Source organism: Berghia stephanieae, chromosome 1 (assembly GCF_034508935.2).
Source record: "Berghia stephanieae isolate SIO BIC M18660-M18661 chromosome 1, UCSD_Bste_1.3, whole genome shotgun sequence".
In the NCBI taxonomy this organism is placed as follows: Eukaryota; Metazoa; Mollusca; class Gastropoda; order Nudibranchia; family Aeolidiidae; genus Berghia; species Berghia stephanieae.
The window spans coordinates 74,934-100,533 of record NC_088360.1 but is presented as its reverse complement, the minus strand read 5'-3'; the positions used below and the strand labels follow the sequence as shown (position 1 = coordinate 100,533).

The following is a 25,600-nucleotide window of genomic DNA, read 5'->3' as shown; positions in this document are numbered from 1 at the left end:
GAAATTTATACTCTACTTATAGTAGCTCTGAATTGTCAAGCCTGTAGAAATTTACAAGCCAAATCAGCCACATCAACACAATGTAGAAGCGGTGACAGTAGTGAATTGGATTCATATATGATTTATTTATCAAATTCCATACAAAATGTTTTCATAACATGAGTTGTGGACATTTTATGAATATTTTATAATATTGAATTTTTGTTTTCAGACTGTTTCTGCCCTTCCCTTGATGGATATGGATAATTTCATGTTGCCTATGGTAAAAGCAAAAGATAGGACATTCCTTGTTGACAACATCCATGACTTGAAGGCTTTGATTAAAGGGTTGGACTGTCAACAACAGCATTGTTTAAGGATTGATGATATTGCAAAAGTCAATTATGGTATTGGAAAATAAGCATATAATGTAATACTGGACTGCTGATTTCTTTCATCATTAATGGCGAAAATCACTAATTTATTATTCACGATGAGGATTCGTGATCATCATTGCTATCATCATCATCATCATCATCATCATCATCATCATCATCATCATCATCATCATCATCATCATCATCATCATCACTGCCATCATCATTGTCATCCTTATCACCTCCATCATCTATCATCATCATCATCATCATCATCATCATCATCATCATCATCATCATCATCATCATCATCATCATCATCATCAATATTTCTTTTATACCTTTGATGTTGTATATCAAAAACAATGTTTACAACCATTTTCTCTTACAGACAACCTTAACACAGGAGATGTGGGTGTTGAATCACTTGACAGATTGGATCTTTCAGCATTCTTGGCTGAAAAAATTGATCCACCCTTCGATTTTAAGAAAGAGGGTAATTTTTACATATATCTGTTGTGGAACCAATTAATCTTACCAAGTTCCATTGTCAAAAATTCACTTGTTTCATACTGGAATCTTTTGAAATAATAATAATAACAATAATAATAATAATAATAATAATAATATATAATAATAATAATAATAATAATAATAATAATAATTATAATAATAATAATAATAATAATAATAATAATTATAATAATAATAATTATAATAATAATAATAATTATAATAATAATGATAATAATAATAATAATAATAATAATATTAATAATAATAATTATTATTATTATTATTATTATTATAATAATAATAATAATAATAATAATTATAATAATAATAATAATAATAATAATAATAATAATAATAATAATAATAATAATAATAATAATAGTAGTAATAATAATAATAATAATAATAATAATAATAATAATAATAATAATAATAGTAGTAGTAGTAATAATAGACTCTTATAGAGCGCACGGTATCCTCAACAATGATTCTCAATCAATTTTAGTGACTTATTTACATATATCTTATTTATTTTGATTCCTGAAAAATGATTCGCATGTGTTTATATATTATTTTTATGGTTATTTTTTTATTTATTTACTCATTTATCTTTTTTTTTGTCTATTCATTGATTATATTCATGTTTATTTATTTATTTATCTATTTAATTAGTTTCCTTTTACCTGTATTGATTTGAAATTATTTGTAAATGCTGGGTGGGGTTCCTACCTCCCATAGTGGGCAGGGAGGTACTTATTGTGTCTTCTATCCCCCTATTTCTGTTTTCCAACTTGCTTTCTGTCTTTGTCTTGGAATGAGATTACTTGGTTTTGTCCTGGCCCTGGTCGGGTCCTGGCTGGGAGGGAAACAGTCAAAAGCATAGTTATTGGTTTGGGAGATGATATTTTTTTCCTTGTAAATCATCTCTCTGTTATGTATTATTATATTTGTTATAATTTATAATGTAAGCATTTGAGTGTGTTCCTCTTAGTGGGGGCCGTGCTTGTGTCCAGATGAGACTTATTGGTGATCTCAAACTAAGTACAAGTATGCTCTTGGAATCTACATCTGATCCCTATTTGTTCCCAGTTCCCCTTTGTCTTACTTTTTCTTGGATGCTTTAATTGTAATTCTAGAACTTTTTACTATCCCATTTTCTTCCTTTTTACTGGCCCTGATATAACCTAAATGTGTTGCAAGCGCCGTAAAACCCTTAAAAACAAACAAAACAAAACAAATTATTTGTAAATGCATGATTCATATTGGCAATTGCCTAAAATAAACCTTTGAATGGAAAACATACTGTAAATTTAAAATCTTATTTGTCTTTTTTTTAAAGGATAATACTTGTGATGTACACATACAATTTGAATTTTTATATTTCAGGTACAACTCAATGCTATCCTACTAATGATTTGGGCGTGGATATAAACAAATCGCCAATGTTTGGTTTCCCCTCTGTCAAAGTTTCTCAAAGACCTGACAACGTCTTGAATTATTTTTCTGACAGCCAGTTGAAAAAAACATTGGATTTATTCAAATTCCAGGGTTTCTTGGTTGAGTGGTAAGGCTAAGATTTTCACTTTTTTTTCTCTATATGATTCAATGTCAACAACAAAAAGAAGCAATGTACATTATTTTACATTTTGAATTTACGCTTAAATTGTATTTATTAAAACACCTTCTTTTATTAATTAGTCGCTTTGTAGCATGCTCTGCATAATTCAGAATAAACAATTTTATAATAGCAGATTGAATTGATACCATATTGTTACCCTAATGTCTGTGTTCCTTTATTGGAAAGACACTAATACACTATTCAAAAAAGCATCTTCTCTTATTGCTCACTATTTCAGTGCAAGAGAATTATTTCTCAATAAAATATAAATCTAAATACTTTCCATGAAGGACTTACTTTGCTCTCACAATCAGCTGTGACAGACGATCAATACTTTTTAATAAATATTCTAATAATTCTTGTCCTCCATACTTCTTTAATCACAGAGAATATGTTTGCGGCTATGTGGTCTTCTGGTATGACACTCGGTTTCAGATCGGAAGTTTCTTGGTTTGAGCCTCGCTTGGAGCATATTTGAGTCGTTAGAAAAGGATCTTTACTCACATTCTCTCACCGCGCTCAGGTGTAAAATGAGTACCTGGCTGTTAACAGCATTGTCTCTGTCGGAAAAATATGTAATATCACCTAAAAGGCATCGTGTCCCATTTGACATGTTACATGTTGCTGTTGGTCAGGGACCCTTTGTAAAACGCTTTGAGCATGTTTAGTGGATATTGTGCTATATAAAAAAGCTCATTAAATTTTTAATTTTTTTTATGGCCTTGCCTTATGTCATTTAAGTCCAGTTTTTTCTCCTGCTCCATCATGCACTGGGTATCTTAACCATGGTACATCTGTTTTTCAACCTTCGTTTCATGTTGCATTTTATTATTACACTCCATACCCACTCACATGAGTTCATAATCACTCATATAAATGTGATATGAAATGGAGTGCATGGCTGTTAACAGAGTTCAAGTGTTTATTTTAGGCCATTGGCCATTATTAGTCATCATATCTCTCTGAACAAATTATTCTTACAATTATAATGATAAAGGGATAACATTCTTTTAGTAATCGTTTATAGCTTTTTTTTAAAAAATGCAATAATAATAATAATGATAGAAGAAGAAGAAGAAGAAGAAGAAGAAGAAGAAGAAGAAGAAGAAGAAGAAGAAGAAGAAGAAGAAGAAGAAGAAGAAGAAGAAGAAGAAGAAGAAGAAGAAGAAGGAGGAGGAGGAGGAGGAGGAGGAGGAGGAGGAGGAGGAGGAGGAGGAGAAGGAGAAGAAGAAGAAGAAGAAGAAGAAGAAGAAACAAATTTAAATATCGCCTGATAGGCATCATGTCTCATCATACATGTTAAGTGTTGCTGTTGTAAAGCTCTTGGAGCATATTTAGTGCTCAAGATTTTTGGAATTTTGAAAATGTGTTTGTCATTTTGTCCATTCTATTTTCATTCTATGTGTAAAGTTCCTAGTATCTTGTTTATTTAAAGTTTTGCACCATACAAATTATTTTTTAAAGTTCTCATTTCTAAAAATTTACCGTGCCATAATGCCTGAAAATGTGTGTTATTATATAAAAGGCCAGGACAGAGTGATATTAGTACGTGGATTGTGCAGTAGGGAAATGTAAGCTAACAGTTGCACAAAAGGAACATATTAGTAAGTGGACTGTGCAATTGGGAGATGTCAGCTAACAGTTGCACAAAAGGAACATATTAGTAAGGGGACTGTGTGGTTGGGAGATGTCAGCTAACAGTTGCACAATACACACGAAGAAAGATATACTAGGCCACTGCATTGTTATGGGAGTAACACCTAACAAAAGACATCGATCTTCAAAGTGTAATATATAGCTGTAATTTTGTTTACTTGTATGGTACATAGCTGATGCTAACATTTGCACTATGTACTAGGATGATAGAATAAAAGTGCTCCATCTTGCAGCATTTTTCTAAACACAGGTTCTCTGAATCTGAATGTTACTTGAAGTCGACTCAAATCTGAGTATTTGTATTCGAGGGCGGAGCAAGTTGTTGAATGGTGCGGCTATTTTTGGAATTTAAGCTGAAGTAGTTTGATGATCTTCGTTTGAAGGTGTTTAAACCTGTTATGTTCACACATGATTTGGGAAGAGCATTCCATTCATTGATAGTGCTGGATGAATACTTGAAAACATTTGAATTTGCAGTTTGGTGTTTTAGTGTTTTTGAGTGGGTTTTTCTTTGTTTGTAATTTTGAACATGAGAGTTAATCGTTGTTCTTTCCGTCTGTTTTCTAAAGTAGACCATCCAAGCTGTGTGATCATTTTTGTTTTGCAACAATGGGGGCTGTAGTCATTGCAGACAAAGGCTGCGGTTAGTGGGGATAATTCAGTAAATAAAAGCATTTTATTTTAAGTCGGCATATCAATAGTGTTTTGTGTCTCTAAAACTGAGAGTATGTGACATTGCATTTTAGAGCTGTACGCATGTGATTTATTGGGGAGCAGGCACTGGTGTAAGACAAATGAGAGAGAAAAATACAAGAAAAAGATCCCCAAAATATCAGGTTGAAATTTTGGGATCGCTTTTTTTTTCTTGTATTTTTCTCTCTGCTTTGTCTTGTTCTGTTTCATACACACTTTCTCAGATCTTTAGCTCTACATACCACTATTTATTTTTTATAGCTATATTAGTATAAGAGTTTGGACTAAAAAAATTAGACTTTCAATTGATGATTCTACTATGTATATGCTTTTGCTACTTATTTATTTTATCTATTTTTATTTATTTCATCTTTTACCAGCCCTTTACTGACAAAGAAAGAGTTTAAGAAACTCAAACGTGAGCATCGGGAATCAGAGAGACATTTTGATGAGGAACGCCTCCTGGGTGTGTATGATGTGTGTACATTTTTATATGACCATTTAAACAAATGATGTAGGGAAAAAAAAGCCATCCCAAAATTTCAACCTGATATTTTGGGGATTTTTTTCTTGTATTTTTCTCTCTCATTTGTCTTACATCCAGACTATCAGTGTCTTGATAAGGACTCCATTAAAATATGATTCTCACATAGCAAGTAAGCAAATAACTTTTTTTGGGGAGGGGGTGGGGGGCTGAAATCGTTCATATAAATGAATTATTAGCTTGATGACAAAGATAAAAAAATAAATACACCATTTGTCATCTCAATAAATTTTTAATTGAAGATATCAAAATATTATAATTTATTTTTTACAGAACCAACTCTGCCCAAGGTAGAGTTGCCAGATTTATTTGGAAGGGCCAAAGATTTGTTTCCATTGTCAGCTGAGATAGACAGCCTACCTTATAACAAGGAGGTTGTAGAGTCTGGATCAGTGCAACAACTTTGGTGTATTGAGGATCCTTTGAAGGAAATTATTGTAATAGGATCCGATCTCAAACTGCCAAAACCATTACCTGTAGAACATTACACGAAGACCTCAATGCTTCAAAAAGGTTGGAAACTTGCATCTTACATTATCATTGCATTTTTTCTGGTCTTCTGCCAAATTCATGTGAAAAATGTGGGAGCAGGCATTCCTGCAATAGAAAGATTTTGAAACATATGTGTGAAACAGTGCCAGAGCACAAGATGAATACTAGAGAAAAAAATATCCTTTTCCTGACTTTTGACCGAACCTTAGACTACTACTTATGCGGCTATGTGGTCTAGTGGTATGATACTCGCTTTTGGATCAGAAGGTCCTGGGTTTGAGCCTCGTTTGGCGCATAGTTGAGTCCTTGGAAAAGACTCTTTACTCACATTCTCTCACTGTACTCAGGTGTAAAATGAGTACCTGGCTGTAAACAGCGTTGTTTATGCTAATATCGCCTCACAGGCGTCATGTCTCGTTCTACATGTTACGTGTTGCTGTTGGCTAGGGACCCCTTGTAAAGCGCTTTGAGCATGTTTAGTGGATATTGCGCTATATAAACGCTCATTTTAAAATTTTTTTTATTACTTGATTACAAACAAGACAGTGTAAAGGAAGCAGTGTTGTTCCTTTCTAACAGAAAATGTGTTGTTGTTTCTCAATACTGTTTTCCCGTGCTTTGTGCCCTCTTGGAAATTGTGCATCAAGGACATCGTCTGTGTTCCTTAAGGAAGTCCAATACATGATCAATGTTCTCAGGCTTATCTTCAACTTGGATGTCAAGGCACTTTACACATTCATTCCACACCATGATGGATTACATACCATCATGCATTTTTATTATTTCAGCGATTTTGAAATCAATGATTCAGCTCGTTTCTGCAATTAAAGATTTTAATACTTCTTAACACTTTGAATGGGGGTCCGGATAGCTCAGTTGGTAGGGCACTCACTTCACAAGCAAAGGGACCGAGATCGATCCCGGGTGCAGTCGAGATTTTTTTTTTCTGACCCCATGTCCACCCAGCAGTGATTGGGTACCTGGGACTGCTAGATCTGGTGGAAAGTCCTTTGCAATAGACAAAGTCCCATCCAAAGGGTAGCAAGCAACTGCTATTGTCCATTTCATGCTACAGAAACCGGGATAAACTCTGGATCCATGGGCCTGGTGGCTCTGAAAGACTCTTTGAATTTCATTAGTTTCATATCAAGATTTTGTCTTTAAAATCAATCCTAAATCTTGTCAGGAGTGTCTTATTTACTATACAAATTATTATTTAATAAGTAACGACCAGAAATGAATATAAAAGCTTTAAAAAAAAATACCAAACAAGAAACGTTTCGGGCTCAAAATCCTTCTTTAGCCATTGTTAGATGTTATTTTTATTTTTGTTTATTACTTTTTACAGTCCACATCTTAGAATTATTTGATAACTTGTTTGCCTACGTTTTCACATACAATTGGGAAGTTGCAAGTTATAAGAATAATTAATTACGACAATGTTAAATTGTAAATTTTATAGAATAAGGAGTGGTGTGTTTTGTAACGATTGATTACACTTATTAAAAAATGTATACCAAACTTACTTCATTATCAGTAAATTACTTTTTACACAATTAAATGTCATCAGATGACTGGTCAAACGAGACAATAGATATATGGAAGGAAACGGCTCTTCCTCTCTATTGCAATGAAACTTGGAAAGACGGTAATTATAATGGAGTTGTAAAAATTTTACTTTTATCAATCATGCATTTTTCTGGGTGGGGTTCCAGACCTCTCATAGAGGACAGGGAGGCACTTGTTGTGTCTTCTATCCCTCGCTATCTGTTTTCCAAATTGCTTTTTGTCTCTGTGTGGAATGAAATTACTTGGTTTTGTCCTGGCCCTGTCTGGAGTCCTAGCTGGGAGGGAAAAAGTTAAATGTATAGTCACTGTTTTGGGAGATGATATTCTTTTCCTTGTAAATCATCTCTCTTTTATGCATTGTTATATTTGTTGTTTTGAATGTATAATTCAAGCATTTGAGTGTGTTCCTCTAGTGGAATCCTGTGTTTGTTTCTGGATGAGACTTTTAGGTGATCTCAAACTATGCACAATGATAATATGCTCTTGGAATCTACATCTATTCCCTACTTGTACCAATCCCCTTTGTCCTCCTTTTCTTGTGAACTGTGAACTTTTTTTACTATCCCATTTTCTTCCTTTTTACTGATGCTGAAATGACCTAAATGTGTAGCAAGGGCCGTAAAACCCTTAAAAACAGACAAACAATCATGCATTTTTCAGATTATGACTATAAAGCCTCCATAGTCAAAACTTATTCAATGATTTAATGATGTTGGTTTGATTTTGCCTTGATTGGTTCTGGGATTCAAATCAAAAGTGCAAACTTGTATGACACGGAATCAATAGCTCTCATTAACATTTTGTTAATTTTCTTTTAGAATAGCTAATTTTAAAAATCAAAGACGTTGTTAATAATTGAACCCACCATACTAAATTATTTATCCTGAATTATTGACAGGACACAATAGCAACAGCACTCCTCCTCAAAGTGACGAAAAGGAAGAAAGTCATGGACAGGGAATTGAGCATTTTAATGATGGAGATAACCCACTAGAAAACTTCATGCAGTTTAGATCACATAATATACAAAGTAACACAGGTATATGAACAACACATTTCAATGTATTGATCATAATATTTTGCAGTAGATTTACATTGACTTCAAAAAATTTAAATTATGGTTGTTATGATTTTAATTCTAAAAGTTCTGAAGCTTACATTACAATATTACTTCATGATCATGTGTGTGCATTTTATCAGAATGTTTTTTTGTTTGTTTTTGTTTTTTGTTTTTTTTGTTTTTTTTACAGCTCATAAAGGGAAAAAGTTGCCCAAGATTATGATAAAGAAAGAAATTAGTGAAATAGAGAACGAAGTTATAACAGAAACCCAATCAAATGATACAACAGTGTCAACGGTCAATATTGTCAAAGTGTCTTTTACAGGTTTGTGCTATTTATGTCCTTTACAATAAGTTGTTTTTGATGTGTTCGACAATATGTCCTTTTGAATGTCTGTTATGACTCACAAAATCTTTGTTTGTATGGCTCTATTTTTTATATCCTTCTTAATAACATGGTGGGTATATCGGCCTATGAGAGCTTTAAAAACAGCCATATATAAGAGTAGGTGATGTTTTTCAAAAAGATTCAATGTAAGAGATCGCCATTCACTGTAATTTATGTATGAGTAACACACCGGCTGTGAAATAGTTCCCTCCATTTGTCTCTACTTTGACCAATTAGTTAATCTACCCTTCCCCCAAACTTCCAAGGTATAGTGGGACTTCATGGATCAAATCAAGGTGTCTTCTTCAGTTGGCTATATGTCAGCAGCAAAATCAAATGACATTGCACAGACTAGACTATTACATTCTGTGTAATGAGGTGCGTGTAATGAAATAGAGAATGGATATAAAGAATAACCTCAAGTATACAAATTGTTCTTTATATCAGTAGTTTTTTTGTTTTTTTTTTAATAAAGGAGTAGTAATAGAGGGGACATTGGTATGTTTGTTATTTCCATCAATTTGTTACAAGCACCTTTGTTATACATGTTCTTTATTGTAGTCCTTTTATCTGAACTGATTAACTCCCTAAATTCTAACAATTAATTAAATGAAAAGTTTTATGATCTCATTTATCTCAACCATATTTTTTGATGATTCAATAATATTTTTAGATGATACATTACTTCATTTTTACGAGTCAAAAAAATTTAGGCACTTTTCTGTTTCAATTTGATGCATTATTTTATCACCTCATTCTCCTGACTGAGGTGGTTGTAGAGGAGCATTAGAGATGATTAGTAAAGGCCCTCCATTCAAATCTGTCCTCAGCTTTCCCCATTAGTGTTGAACAGCCCATAATACTATATTGACTCCCAAAGCAATCGATATATGTTAGATCGAATCAATTCACTACTCATAATGTCATCATTCTTAGAAAAACAATATTTGTATAATTTTTGAAACCCTTTCCTTCTTTCACTTTCAATGACAAAAAATAACCAGGACCAACTTTGCCATTTGTTGTCCAGGTCCTCATGAAGAAGTGTTGAAGTGCCTGGTTGACTTTGTGGCACCATACTTGGATAAAGTGAAACAGAAAGGTCATATTCCGCATCAGGATTCGTTTTATGCAACAAGTGTAGACACCTTGAGGTTTATATTGAAGGAAAACACAGTGCAAAGTCGAACATCAAAAGAAATGGAACATAAATGTAGTACAGGTCGGCTTAATAAGAATGATTTGTCTGGGACATGGTTTTTTGGGTTTTTTTCTGCTTAATTTGTTTGATTGAATGAGAGGCGTGCCGATTTATTTCAATGATTTCACTGCTCTATCAAATTTAACAAGAAAATCTACAAGTAGTAGGGTTTGTCTACCTTATTGTGGAAGGAGGGTGAAACGAATAGTGTGTGTCTATTTAACTACAGTGTAGGGTAGACGGCAAGAGAGGAAGAGGTAGACCAACAAGAAGCTGGGAACAAGATATATGTGAATGGCTGGGAATGACAGCAACTCAAGCAAGTAGACTGGCGGAAAACCGTAATCTGTTTCGCAAGAAAGTTCGGGAAGCAACGTCCTACGCAGGATCAGCTGACTAGATGATGATGATGATGTAGGTCTATCAGAAAGATTCAGAGTGTATCAATATACACACTTAATTAGTGTGCCAATGAGTGAGTGATTCTTACATATTTCCCTCTAACTACATTACCCGACTATCACACATTTGAAATTATAGTGATTTAACTCTTTGTGAAAGAGAAACATGTCACATCCATTGAGAGGACTGTCCAAGTGAACTACACAGGTATTGCCATCAATGGTATATTTTTTTGTAAAATGTTTGCCAGTTCCATCCACCAACACACAAAACTGTATGTAACTTTAAATGTTAATAGTATTATTGAGAGAATCTAGTGAGAACTAGTCACCAAAATGGCAGTCGAAAATCAATAGCAAAGAGCTGAGTGTTTTCAACTTAATTTATGCTATTGTTTGTAAACAACCAGCTTTGTTTGTGCAGATGGGCTTTTGACGCATGTCATAAATTTCGTATTCAGATTGTTTAAAAATCTTCTGGTTAATTATGAAACAAATTGTTGTTTTATTTGAACAGGTAAGATATTATTATTTTTTTTATTGTTTAGGTTAAGTAATGTCTTTTGTCATTTGGGGCGGCTGACTGTCACATGATTATACAACCTTCACCAAGCCTTTGAGTGCGGGCATTGTCATTGATTTTATTTTCTATTTGTAGTAGAAATAGTATTAAAATAGATAAAATTGATGTATGAAGTTGTAAAGTTTCTATTTCCAATTCCTATGTTCGCAATTTGGGTGCATTTTTTTATAACAATATGTCCATGAATAATCATATCACCAAAATCATCCAAAGCTGTCACTAGCATCCTAAAATATTGGACGTATTAGGTCTTTGATTGACACTGAAATCACTAAAACGCTTGTCACTTCTTTCATTCTTAGTAGACTTGACTACTGCAATGATGTGCTCATTGGTTGTCCCAATTACAATATTCAAAGATTGCAGAAAGTTCAGAGCTGGGCGGTGATTGGTGAAGTTATCAAAATGTGACGATCCTATCTCCCGTATTCTGGAAGTTCTTCATTGGCTGCCGGTGAAGCAGCGCATTGAGTTCAAGATTTTATATTTTTGTTATAGCTCATTTCATGGCCTGTCACCATCCTATCTAAATGATCTTGTATCTCATTACACACCTTGCAGATCGCTAAGATCTAATAGTATGCTTCTTCTGACAGAGGTACCCTCAAAGTCTTTGTTTCACAACAAATCCTTCATAGTGCCCAGGTTGTGGAATTCCCTTTCTTATAATACTAAGAATAATGAAAATTTAGAAACCTTTAAAAAGAAATTGAAAACCGAAGAGCGTTTTTCGACAATTAATATGCTTTATGTTTTAATTTAGACTAGTAATGTGCATGTAAAGAGTTTGCGTATTTGGACGCTGAGAAGTTTCCGTATGTAGGTGCACGGGGGTATGTGTGTGACCGTGCTAGTATGAATGCTAGTTTATATAGTCTTGAGTGATTGTAAAGCTCCATAGAACACTTGCCATTGGATTAATGTGCGCTATATAAGTATATTATATTATTATATTATATATTATTTGTAATGAATTGTAAATCATGATGTAACAAGTCTAGTGGAAGCCTGATTTGGTAAATAAACTCATTATAAGGTCTGTTGTATAAAGCTTTATAGAAAGAGGCATGAATATGTTTTATGCTTTAACCACAAAGCTATCAAGTGACATTAGTTGAATGGAGCACTGTTCCAATTTTGTGGCTTTGACAGTATTCTTATCATTGCTACTTCTACTACTACTACTACTACTACTACTATTACTACGAGATTATTATTATTATTATTATTATTATTATTATTATTATTATTATTATTATTATTATTATTATTATTATTATTATTATTATTTTTATTATTATCATTATTATTATTATTATTATTATTATTATTATTATTATTATTATTATTATTATTTAAAGATTCACCTCATCTTTTCCTCATACCAGAGACATCAGACATTTCTCAAAGCCTTCTCATCTTGCTGCGTGTGAGACAAGCCCTTCATCTTCTCATTCACTCATGTTTACCATCAGCCATACATCACATATCCTCTTTCAACAACTCTGTCAAAGGAAATGGTAATGAGATTAATAAACATTATAGATTGCTTATTTTAGGCAGTGAAAAATATTTAGATTTCATTCATCATCACCATAGTTATTATCATCATTATTAGTATTATCATAATCTTCATCATCATCATCATCATCATCATCATCATCATCATCATCTTCATCATCACCACCTCCATGTTCTGTTCTGTTGAAAACTTATCACTCACTAACTCACTCATTCCCGTGACCAGCTAATCATCCAGAGACGTGCAGGATGCAAGTTTCACAAAACTTATCAGTTTAGCCAAAATGTTCACTTAATAAAATGGAGCAATATGTATTTTATATTAAGTTGTTTACTAATTCAAGATTTCATTTCCGCTTGCTATATTTTAACCCGATTTGTTCTCAGGAACTATTCAGTCATTGCAAGACAGACTACTGGAGTTTCAGTACTCAATCCAACAAAAGAAAAGCCTGCATCCCAAGTTTGAGACCCTGGTCAACCATTTAGCTTTGGAAGATCAGCACAAAACAAAGGTAAATAAATGTCCATTGCCTACAAAACAGTATTTTGTCATTATAAGGTCTGTTGTATAAAGCTTTATAGAAAGGGGATGAATATGTTTTATGCTTTATCCTCAAAGCTATCAAATGACATTGGTTGAATGGAACGCTGTTCCAATTTTGTGGCTTTGACAGTATTTGCTTGAAATTTAATTTAACCCGGAGGCCAGACAACTCAGTTGGTAGAGCATTCACTCCACACTAAAAAAAAACAAAAAACGAGACTAATTCTGGTTGAAGTCATTGTTTCTTTTTCAGACCCCTCTATCCACCCATTTTGGGATCCAGCTCAGTTGGTAGAACACCCTTCACACGTAAAGTGATTGAGATCGATCCTGGTTGAAATCGAGATTTTTTAAAAAAACTCCCAGACCACCCAGCAACATTTGCTCTGCATCAATTTGGCATTCATTGTCTGTATTTGCCTTGTCATTTTTTTTTAACTTTTTTTTTCCCCTTCCTTTTTATTTCTTTTGTTGGGTTTATTATTTATTTATTTATTTATTTTGGTTCGTTGTTGCACATTGAGAATTTGATGTAACAGTGGTTTTACCTTATTTTAACTTTATGCATGTCTTAAAATACATGCATCGTCGTGCACACAACTCATATGTTGAGAATAATATGAGAACTGATTTATTATTTTTCAGACTTTGATCATGGTGCAGCAAGGATTATTGAGTCTTGTCTCTGAGTTGGAAAGAATTTTGAAAGAGAGAATCCCATGTAATGTCCAGTTTGCGATGAATTTAGAAGACGTCAATTCTGAAAAGTAATTCTGTCTATTATTTTTAAGATATAATGATTAACTTATTGTGCTATTTGGAATACACTTTCGTTTCCTGCTAGTTTCTGCAAGCCATCCAGCCATAAACAAAAAAGAAAGTAAAATAATGGTTCTGTCATTTCTTTATAAATATGAATTGCTTCAGGAGAGTTCAATAATTGGGATGGGCGTTTGTCGAATATAAATATAAGGGTACTGATTATGTAGCTAATTAGCATTAAAACTATTTGAGTCAAATTTCTCTCCAAAAATGTTTACTATCAACTCATTTCTTGAAATTCAAGACAGAAATCTAATAATGAGGTTGGGGGCCCTGATAGCTCAGTTTTAAAGGTCTACTAATGATAAGGCTGTCAGGTTGTCCCAATAGAATAGCACTCACTTTATTTCCACTGAAACGGAACATAAAGAATACATTTCTTCCAAAACAATGAGATAAAACACTTGTTTATGATATGATATCTTTAGTCTCCAGACATCATGTGCAGTCATCACGTTTGAGCCACCCATCAACAAAACTTCACTGGAACTGTTTGATCTGATCATCCAATTTGATGCTTCCAGTTCAACTGTTGTGCAAAAATTATGTAAAGAGATGGGCAAGAAGTTTTTAGGACTTGTGACTGAGTATAATCCTGCTTTGACCAACATCATGATGCCAGCAGGTCAGTTTGTCTTAAATAATAATACACAGTTCTTCATGCCTCTATAGCGCCTTATCCCTTATCTCAACAAGTTCAAAGTTCTTAACAACAAGATATGAAGTGAGTAGAAAAGTGCCAGAAGACAATAGAGAATAAAAATATTTTTCGCGGCGGTGGTGGGGTTTGAACCTGCGACCTTATTGGTACGACAACTCCGTCTGGCAGGTGAGAGCGTGGCTGTACCGTGTGAGCTATCCACGAACACAAAAATATTCGTTTCAAACTCAAAGTCATTTCTAGATCCCTCTCTCACCCACTTCTTGAGACCGCCGATTCGTTCACCACCATCGCGAAGTAATGTTGACCAGCAGTTAAGCTTAATAGCCAATATTCTCATCACAAACATATAACATAGAAACGATTGAGACATTGAGTATGCTCCGGTGTATGGGGTGAATTTTTAATTCAGAAAAGTGAGTGGAGCAGGCACTTATGTTGGTAACATCAAGATATGAAGTGAGTAGAAAAGTGCCAGAAGACAATAGAGAATAAAAATATTTTTCGCGGCGGTGGTGGGGTTTGAACCTGCGACCTTATTGGTACGACAACTCCGCCTGGCAGGTGAGAGCGTGGCTGTACCGTGTGAGCTATCCACGAACACAAAAATATTCGTTTCAAACTCAAAGTCATTTCTAGATCCCTCTCTCACCCACTTCTTGAGACCGCCGATTCGTTCACCACCATCGCGAAGTAATGTTGACCAGCAGTTAAGCTTAATAGCCAATATTCTCATCACAAACATATAACATAGAAACGATTGAGACATTGAGTATGCTCCGGTGTATGGGGTGAATTTTTAATTCAGAAAAGTGAGTGGAGCAGGCACTTATGTTGGTAACAACAAGATATGAAGTGAGTAGAAAAGTGCCAGAAGACAATAGAGAATAAAAATATTTTTCGCGGCGGTGGTGGGGTTTGAACCTGCGACCTTATTGGTACGACAACTCCGCCTGGCAGGTGAGAGCGTGGCTCTACCGTGTGAGCTATCCACGAACACAAAAATATTCGTTTCAAACTCAAAGTCATTTCTAGATCCCTCTCTCACCCACTTCTTGAGACCGCCGATTCGTTCACCACCATCGCGAAGTAATGTTGACCAGCAGTTAAGCTTAATAGCCAATATTCTCATCACAAACATATAACATAGAAACGATTGAGACATTGAGTATGCTCCGGTGTATGGGGTGAATTTTTAATTCAGAAAAGTGAGTGGAGCAGGCACTTATGTTGGTAACAACAAGATATGAAGTGAGTAGAAAAGTGCCAGAAGACAATAGAGAATAAAAATATTTTTCGCGGCGGTGGTGGGGTTTGAACCTGCGACCTTATTGGTACGACAACTCCGCCTGGCAGGTGAGAGCGTGGCTCTACCGTGTGAGCTATCCACGAACACAAAAATATTCGTTTCAAACTCAAAGTCATTTCTAGATCCCTCTCTCACCCACTTCTTGAGACCGCCGATTCGTTCACCACCATCGCGAAGTAATGTTGACCAGCAGTTAAGCTTAATAGCCAATATTCTCATCACAAACATATAACATAGAAACGATTGAGACATTGAGTATGCTCCGGTGTATGGGGTGAATTTTTAATTCAGAAAAGTGAGTGGAGCAGGCACTTATGTTGGTAACAACAAGATATGAAGTGAGTAGAAAAGTGCCAGAAGACAATAGAGAATAAAAATATTTTTCGCGGCGGTGGTGGGGTTTGAACCTGCGACCTTATTGGTACGACAACTCCGCCTGGCAGGTGAGAGCGTGGCTGTACCGTGTGAGCTATCCACGAACACAAAAATATTCGTTTCAAACTCAAAGTCATTTCTAGATCCCTCTCTCACCCACTTCTTGAGACCGCTGATTCGTTCACCACCATCGCGAAGTAATGTTGACCAGCAGTTAAGCTTAATAGCCAATATTCTCATCACAAACATATAACATAGAAACGATTGAGACATTGAGTATGCTCCGGTGTATGGGGTGAATTTTTAATTCAGAATTAAAAATTCACCCCATACACCGGAGCATACTCAATGTCTCAATCGTTTCTATGTTATATGTTTGTGATGAGAATATTGGCTATTAAGCTTAACTGCTGGTCAACATTACTTCGCGATGGTGGTGAACGAATCAGCGGTCTCAAGAAGTGGGTGAGAGAGGGATCTAGAAATGACTTTGAGTTTGAAACGAATATTTTTGTGTTCGTGGATAGCTCACACGGTACAGCCACGCTCTCACCTGCCAGGCGGAGTTGTCGTACCAATAAGGTCGCAGGTTCAAACCCCACCACCGCCGCGAAAAATATTTTTATTCTCTATTGTCTTCTGGCACTTTTCTACTCACTTCATATCTTGTTGTTACCAACATAAGTGCCTGCTCCACTCACTTTTCTGAATTAAAAATTCACCCCATACACCGGAGCATACTCAATGTCTCAATCGTTTCTATGTTATATGTTTGTGATGAGAATATTGGCTATTAAGCTTAACTGCTGGTCAACATTACTTCGCGATGGTGGTGAACGAATCAGCGGTCTCAAGAAGTGGGTGAGAGAGGGATCTAGAAATGACTTTGAGTTTGAAACGAATATTTTTGTGTTCGTGGATAGCTCACACGGTACAGCCACGCTCTCACCTGCCAGGCGGAGTTGTCGTACCAATAAGGTCGCAGGTTCAAACCCCACCACCGCCGCGAAAAATATTTTTATTCTCTATTGTCTTCTGGCACTTTTCTACTCACTTCATATCTTGTTGTTACCAACATAAGTGCCTGCTCCACTCACTTTTCTGAATTAAAAATTCACCCCATACACCGGAGCATACTCAATGTCTCAATCGTTTCTATGTTATATGTTTGTGATGAGAATATTGGCTATTAAGCTTAACTGCTGGTCAACATTACTTCGCGATGGTGGTGAACGAATCGGCGGTCTCAAGAAGTGGGTGAGAGAGGGATCTAGAAATGACTTTGAGTTTGAAACGAATATTTTTGTGTTCGTGGATAGCTCACACGGTACAGCCACGCTCTCACCTGCCAGGCGGAGTTGTCGTACCAATAAGGTCGCAGGTTCAAACCCCACCACCGCCGCGAAAAATATTTTTATTCTCTATTGTCTTCTGGCACTTTTCTACTCACTTCATATCTTGTTGTTACCAACATAAGTGCCTGCTCCACTCACTTTTCTGAATTAAAAGTTCTTAACAGTAACGTAACATCAGTCACTCAATTCAAACATACAATATAAAAGTTAGTAATATAATAATGCAATGGTCCATATTTAAAAGAAAGGTTTTAAGATGTTTTTAAAAGTAATTTGCATTATCACTGCCTCTGATGTGTCTTAAAGGAGAGGTCCAATAAAGAGGTGCCTAATATTAAAATGATTCCTCAACGATTTTGTGACTCATTTATTTTGGCTTCATGAGAATGCTATTATCAAACTTTGATCGTAGGTTTAGGCTGGGATGTATAATTTAAGCATTTCATTGATGTATTTAGAATTATCAGAGTACAGTGATCCTTCTTCATCTCTCTGAATCAGCAAACCATCTTTGAAACTTTGATGTACTGTCACCAAGTAGAAATTTAATAAATTGAAAACTGAAATATTCTTATTCGGTGGCTGGTAAAGAAAATGACAGCTTTTTCAGTTGTAGTCTTGACTGAAACTTTTGACATCTCAGTGAATGACCTTTTGTTGTGGAAGCTGTAAGTATTTGTGTCAGATATATATTTGAGACTTCCATCCTCTCTGACAATCAAATTTAGCTGTAAAGGTATTCAATGATGGGCCTGCATGTTTTTGTTTGTTTTTTTATTCCCTGTAATCAATTGAAATATGTTAAGTAAACACTTTGTAAATATGGTTTATTTGTCATAATAAAACTGTTGGATAAAACGATATATTTATTATCCAGTAGTGCTCCACTTTACATTTTTTTTAAATGAAGAATATAATATTCTGGGGTTGTTTTTTTTTGTCAAGTTATTATTAGAAGTTAGAATGTCCACAATGACTTTGAAAGATGCAATCAGTCAGTGCAAATTAACCGTATGACTTTTCATTTTTTATTGCAGAAGATAAATTGTTTACAAAATTGAAACACTCAATAACTGTAATTGGCTCAGTGGAAATGATGCAGCACAGACAGCTTATCTACATATTAGAGGCAAGGTATGAACTCTGCAATAATGGAACAGTTTTGAATATAGATCACAATAAATCTAATAAAGAAAATACCTAAATACAAAAATGAAACATCCAACTAATGTAATTGGCTCAATGGATATGATGCATCACTGGTAAGGTATGAACTTTGCAGCATTAGAACGGTTTTGGACATAGTTCACAACACATCTATCAGAGAAAGTACCTAAGTACAAAACTGAAACACCCAATTATAGTAATTAGCTCGGTGGATATGATGCAGCACTGGTAAGGTATGAACTTTGCAGCATTAGAACGGTTTTGGACATAGTTCACAACACATCTATCAGAGAAAGTACCTAAGTACAAAACTGAAACACCCAATTATAGTAATTGGCTCGGTGGATATGCTGCAGCACTTCAGTGATGATACTTTTCCGCGGATCCGCGGAAATCCGCGATTTTCTTTCCTTTCCTCGGTTTTCCTCCTCAGATCCTCGATCAATATTTCTTTCATTTCCTCCTTTTCCTTTTTTTTTATATAATAAAACTTTAAAAATACCTCCTTTTTAAAAAAAAAATATATATATAAAAAATTTCCTCCTTTTACTGGACTCCGGGCGTTTTAAAATTGTACTCAAAAGAAGTCATCCTGCCTACTTTCCTGTGGTGCAAGAATACTCTAGGTGAGTTTTCCGTTTTTCCGAGACTTTTCCTCCTTTTTGATTTTTTGTGAGTATCATCACTGAGCACTGACACATTGTTTACATATTAAAAAGTTCAGAAAAAGTGCAAAGCAGTCGCATTAGCCACTTAGCTATCCGGCCTTTGGCTCTCTGACACCCATATATTTATTATTCTGGTTTAACTTGGCACTTCTCTTTAGCCTATATTCCTAATCATTACATATTAGAAGCGAGATATCAACTCTGAAACATTAGAATGGTTTTGAATATATAAATCACAATAAATATATCAAAGTAGATTCCCAGGCAGAGGCAATTTATCACCCTTTGTTTTATAGAATGGCCATGTGGAAAGAGCATTGCAATTTACTCTGAAACTAGGTCTGGACCCCTATTTTAATATTTCAATGTTTTTTCCTTATGCTTTATATACTTATGTAAATTTATTTTATAACACTTGTTTATTTATTCTTGTAATTCACATTTGTAAACACAATTTCCTAATGAATGAATAAAGTTTATTTATTTATTTATTTATTTATTTTACTATGTTCTCAACCATTTCCAGACATAACATTCTATTCATCGAGAGGAACTATACATCTCTCCAGTTCTCACAGACACTACATTATGCAGACATTATCTTTAGTCTGGAGGTGTCCTTGGTATTACTTCCCTTACTGGAGTTGGGCATGCCTGATTGGGACATGGAGGCGTTTACCAAACGTGTTATTGCCGTCGGACTTCAGACACATTGCTGCTTCATTCTGGTTCATGGGATCGGTGCCCCTTCTAAGTAAAACACTATTTATGTATTTCTTTTGTTATTGAAAATGCATGTAACATAACAGCAAGTGCCTAACAGTTCTCTACCGTCTGTCTAAATAACAATGTGAAATTGAATATAAGCTTCAATTTAGTAAGCGAAAACAGATAATGTGAATGTTTCGGGTTTCCCCTTTATCAACAATGTGATTATCACATATTATCTCATTCGTCTGTAATGTTTCATTCATCTTGTTTTGTTGATAAAGGGGAAACCTGAAACATCCACATTATCTGTTTTCGTTTATGAAATTGAAGCTTACATTGAATTTCACATTGTTATTTATTTCTTCGAGCTTGGAGCAGCAACATTAATACTACCGTCTGTCTGGATTTTACGTGATATATTCATGTTTTTATTGTTTTTGTTATTGACTGAAGGATGGTTTTGAGCCTGAAACGTTTGGTATTTTGTTCTTTTTTTTGAAGCTGTTATATTCATTTTTGTTCATTACAGTCCATAGCTTGAATCATATACCTATGATGTTCGCATGGGTGTACGATCCGATAGTGATGTCGTTGGATGGGAGCATCACCCTTGAATCATATACCTATGATGTTTGCATGGGTGTACGATCCGATAGTGATGTCGTTGGATGGGAGCATCACCCTTGAATCATATACCTATGATGTTTGCATGGGTGTACGATCCGATAGTGATGTCGTTGGATGGGAGCATCACCCTTGAATCATATACCTATGATGTTTGCATGGGTGTACGATCCGATAGTGATGTCGTTGGATGGGAGCATCACCCTTGAATCATATACCTATGATGTTTGCATGGGTGTACGATCCGATAGTGATGTCGTTGGATGGGAGCATCACCCTTGAATCATATACCTATGATGTTCGCATGGGTGTACGATCCGATAGTGATGTCGTTGGATGGGAGCATCACCCTTGAATCATATACCTATGATGTTCGCATGGGTGTACGATCCGATAGTGATGTCGTTGGATGGGAGCATCACCCTTGAATCATATACCTATGATGTTCGCATGGGTGTACGATCCGATAGTGATGTCGTTGGATGGGAGCATCACCCTTGAATCATATACCTATGATGTTTGCATGGGTGTACGATCCGATAGTGATGTCGTTGGATGGGAGCATCACCCTTGAATCGTATACCTATGATGTTCGCATGGGTGTACGATCCGATAGTGATGTCGTTGGATGGGAGCATCACCCTTGAATCGTATACCTATGATGTTTGCATGGGTGTACGATCCGATAGTGATGTCGTTGGATGGGAGCATCACCCTTGAATCGTATACCTATGATGTTCGCATGGGTGTACGATCCGATAGTGATGTCGTTGGATGGGAGCATCACCCTTGAATCGTATACCTATGATGTTTGCATGGGTGTACGATCCGATAGTGATGTCGTTGGATGGGAGCATCACCCTTGAATCATATACCTATGATGTTTGCATGGGTGTACGATCCGATAGTGATGTCGTTGGATGGGAGCATCACCCTTGAATCATATACCTATGATGTTCGCATGGGTGTACGATCCGATAGTGATGTCGTTGGATGGGAGCATCACCCTTGAATCGTATACCTATGATGTTTGCATGGGTGTACGATCCGATAGTGATGTCGTTGGATGGGAGCATCACCCTTGAATCATATACCTATGATGTTCGCATGGGTGTACGATCCGATAGTGATGTCGTTGGATGGGAGCATCACCCTTGAATCATATACCTATGATGTTTGCATGGGTGTACGATCCGATAGTGATGTCGTTGGATGGGAGCATCACCCTTGAATCATATACCTATGATGTTCGCATGGGTGTACGATCCGATAGTGATGTCGTTGGATGGGAGCATCACCCTTGAATCGTATACCTATGATGTTTGCATGGGTGTACGATCCGATAGTGATGTCGTTGGATGGGAGCATCACCCTTGAATCATATACCTATGATGTTCGCATGGGTGTACGATCCGATAGTGATGTCGTTGGATGGGAGCATCACCCTTGAATCATATACCTATGATGTTTGCATGGGTGTACGATCCGATAGTGATGTCGTTGGATGGGAGCATCACCCTTGAATCGTATACCTATGATGTTCGCATGGGTGTACGATCCGATAGTGATGTCGTTGGATGGGAGCATCACCTTGAATCATATACCTATGATGTTCGCATAGGTGTACGATCCGATAGTGATGTCGTTGGATGGGAGCATCACCCTTGAATCATATACCTATGATGTTTGCATGGGTGTACGATCCGATAGTGATGTCGTTGGATGGGAGCATCACCCTTGAATCATATACCTATGATGTTCGCATGGGTGTACGATCCGATAGTGATGTCGTTGGATGGGAGCATCACCCTTGAATCATATACCTATGATGTTTGCATGGGTGTACGATCCGATAGTGATGTCGTTGGATGGGAGCATCACCCTTGAATCATATACCTATGATGTTCGCATGGGTGTACGATCCGATAATGATGTCGTTGGATGGGAGCATCACCCTTGAATCGTATACCTATGATGTTTGCATGGGTGTACGATCCGATAGTGATGTCGTTGGATGGGAGCATCACCCTTGAATCATATACCTATGATGTTCGCATGGGTGTACGATCCGATAGTGATGTCGTTTCTTCTTCTCTTTACTAGCCTATCCTGCTTCTTTGGTTTGTGATTGTATTCTTGACAGGGGATTTTTTTTTTTCTGTAAATCTTCTGTCTGTTTGTTCTTGGTTATTTATAATTTAGCTTATGATATCTTTAGGTTATGATTTTGATTTACATTTGTACTACTTTTGTTAGATTGCTTGTTTTTTTGTTTCAGCGGTCTCTCATATAACCTCAATTGTGTTGGAAGAGACCTAAAGCAACAAACAAACAAAACAAAAAAACAGTCCATAGCGCCTAGCACTTTAGTATCGCTCTAAATATTTGTTGGTGCCAAAATGTTGATATAAATTGCTACTTTTTCTGCTTGGTGTTGTTCTTTTATCCATGCTCTACTGTGAATTGGACTGATTATCATGTTGATAGGAAGAAATCATTAGAATCATTGTTTTTAAAAAAATCTTATATTCATCGTTTTGAGAAATTCTGATATATTTTCTCTCACCTTTTAGGTACTCTCTGGACAAGTTTGTTTTACAAAACTTATATCGGCTGAGGTCTTCTCTTTTCAATCTAAGTCACTCCTCTGCTTCATTTGTCACTCAATACAAGGTTAGTTTGGTAATACAGTGGAACCTCCCGATTACGACACCTCCGAATAGCGACAACCTCCTGATAACGACATTGACCCGTGGTCCCGATTTTTTTTCGATTTAAGATCAGTAAAAAAAACCCTCCAAATAACGACGTACTTTTTGATAAAACCTCCGAATAACGACATCATTTTGGCGATTTTCGGCAGTTTTCGTAGATATCTGATACTAAAAAGGGTAGCTCTATTCGTCCTTAAGGTCGAATAGCCTAAAAATACCGAGTATGAGTACTCAAAAGTTTATAAAAACGATTCCTGCTTGAACCAATGAGAACGCAGCTTTTGAAACCAATGACAACGCAGATTTTTTTTTTGACGAATCTTGGCTGATATGCATTAATAAAAACCAAGGTATAAATGGAAGTGTAAGCAAGTAAACACAAAATCTTGGAAAATGTGATATTATGTGGTGATAGAAGTAGTAGTAGTAGTAGTAGTAGTAGTAGTAGTAGTAGTAGTAGTAGTAGTAGTAGTAATAATAGTAGTAGTAGTAGTAATAATAGTAGTAGTAGTAGTAGTAGTAGTAGTAGTAGTAGTAGTAGTAGCAGTAGTAGTAGTAGTGTTTTTATGGGAGGAGGAGGAAGAGGATGAGGAATTTTATCTAACTCACAGCGTCCGAATTACCTGTTTTTGTTTGTTTTAAAGGGTTTTACAGCGCTTGTGACACATCTATGTCATATCAGCGCCAGTATAAAGGAAGAAAATTGGATAGTAAAAAACATTCTAGATTTACAATTGAAATGACATAAGAAAAAGTAAGACAAAGGGGAATGGTTTAAATAGGGAACAGATGTAGATTCTAGGAGCACACTATTAGTGTATTCAGTTCAGATCACCTAAAAGTCTCATCCAGACACACGCACAAGAACCCTCTAAGAGGAATACACTACAATGTTTTGTTTGTTTTGTCAATGTTAATAAAAACTGGTCCCGCGAGCCTTACCACGCCCACTTTGTCCGCCATCTTGGAAACCTCTAAATAACGACACCTCCGGATAACGACATAAAAACTCGGTCCCGTGGCATGTCGTTATCGGGAGGTTCCACTGTAGTTCATTTAAAATATAGATAGATTTGTGAGGCTATGTGGTTTAGTGGTATGACACTCGCTTTCGGATCAGAAGGTCCTGGGTTCGAGCCTCGCTTGGCGCAAAGTTGAATCCTTGGAATAGGCTCTTTAATTACATTCTCTAACTGTACTCAGGTGTAAAATGAGTACCTGGCTGTTAAAAGCGTTGTCCCTGTCTGAAAAAAAATGGAATATCACCTAACAGGCGTCATTTTTCGTTCTACGTTTGGTGGATATTGCGCTATATAAAAGATCAAGTTTTAGATTTCCTATCCACGTAGATTATCAAGGGGCAAGATAATGTATTTGTCATCTAGATCCCGTCAGAGCCTTCAGGCAAATGGAGCTGGAATGTATCCCAGTATCTACAGCTTGAAATGGGATAATAGCAATTGCTTTCTACCCTTGGGATAGGATGATAGTCTATTGCAATGTACTTTCCACCAGATCTAAGAAATCCAGCTACCCACTCACTTCAAGTGGAAAGGATTGTTCAGAAAAAAATCTCAACTGCACCCAAGGGATCGATCTCAATCCTTTTGCTTGTGAAGTGAGTGCTCCACTTACTGAGCTATTGGGACCTCCTAGATAATCAAATAATTGAGATAATGCACTTGTTATCTAGATACAAAGGGAGCGATCTATATTCAGGATTTCATCCAGCTGAATCATCAATCACATGACTGGTTGCTGGATATTTCCTAAAAGTGTAAACACGCTGCTTTGTTTATGAAAGTTGTAAACATCCCCATTTGTCAAGCTGAGCAAAATGACCAATCGTGATGTTAGATATTTCAAAAGCTATGAACACATATCACTATGTGGGTCACTTTGAGCACACTTTGCAATGTGACCAATGACCTCGAGCACATGGAAATGTAATATAGATCATCCCCATTGTGATTAATTGTCTTGAAACAGTATTTTGTCAGAATGGACCTGATGCTTAACATTGAACTATAATTTTAACTTGCCTTCTTT

The 25,600-nt window shown here is 35.8% G+C and overlaps 1 protein-coding gene across 1 annotated transcript in view; it reads left to right on the top strand.

Moving 5' to 3' along the window:
- Positions 1-25,005, top strand: part of LOC144963511 (uncharacterized) — a 37,420-nt gene extending 12,415 nt beyond the window's left edge. Inside the window, exons 7-23 of the mRNA XM_078897585.1 lie at positions 212-386; positions 748-852; positions 2,259-2,436; positions 5,220-5,305; positions 5,657-5,896; positions 7,446-7,523; positions 8,343-8,483; positions 8,695-8,829; positions 9,923-10,114; positions 12,466-12,597; positions 12,986-13,113; positions 13,791-13,912; positions 14,396-14,592; positions 18,705-18,801; positions 20,029-20,256; positions 23,411-23,510; positions 24,937-25,005. Coding sequence (XP_078753711.1) covers positions 212-386; positions 748-852; positions 2,259-2,436; positions 5,220-5,305; positions 5,657-5,896; positions 7,446-7,523; positions 8,343-8,483; positions 8,695-8,829; positions 9,923-10,114; positions 12,466-12,597; positions 12,986-13,113; positions 13,791-13,912; positions 14,396-14,592; positions 18,705-18,801; positions 20,029-20,256; positions 23,411-23,510; positions 24,937-25,005 — 2,403 coding nt within the window. The remainder of the gene's footprint in view (positions 1-211; positions 387-747; positions 853-2,258; positions 2,437-5,219; positions 5,306-5,656; positions 5,897-7,445; positions 7,524-8,342; positions 8,484-8,694; positions 8,830-9,922; positions 10,115-12,465; positions 12,598-12,985; positions 13,114-13,790; positions 13,913-14,395; positions 14,593-18,704; positions 18,802-20,028; positions 20,257-23,410; positions 23,511-24,936) is intronic.
- The last annotated feature ends 595 nt before the right edge of the window (positions 25,006-25,600 follow it).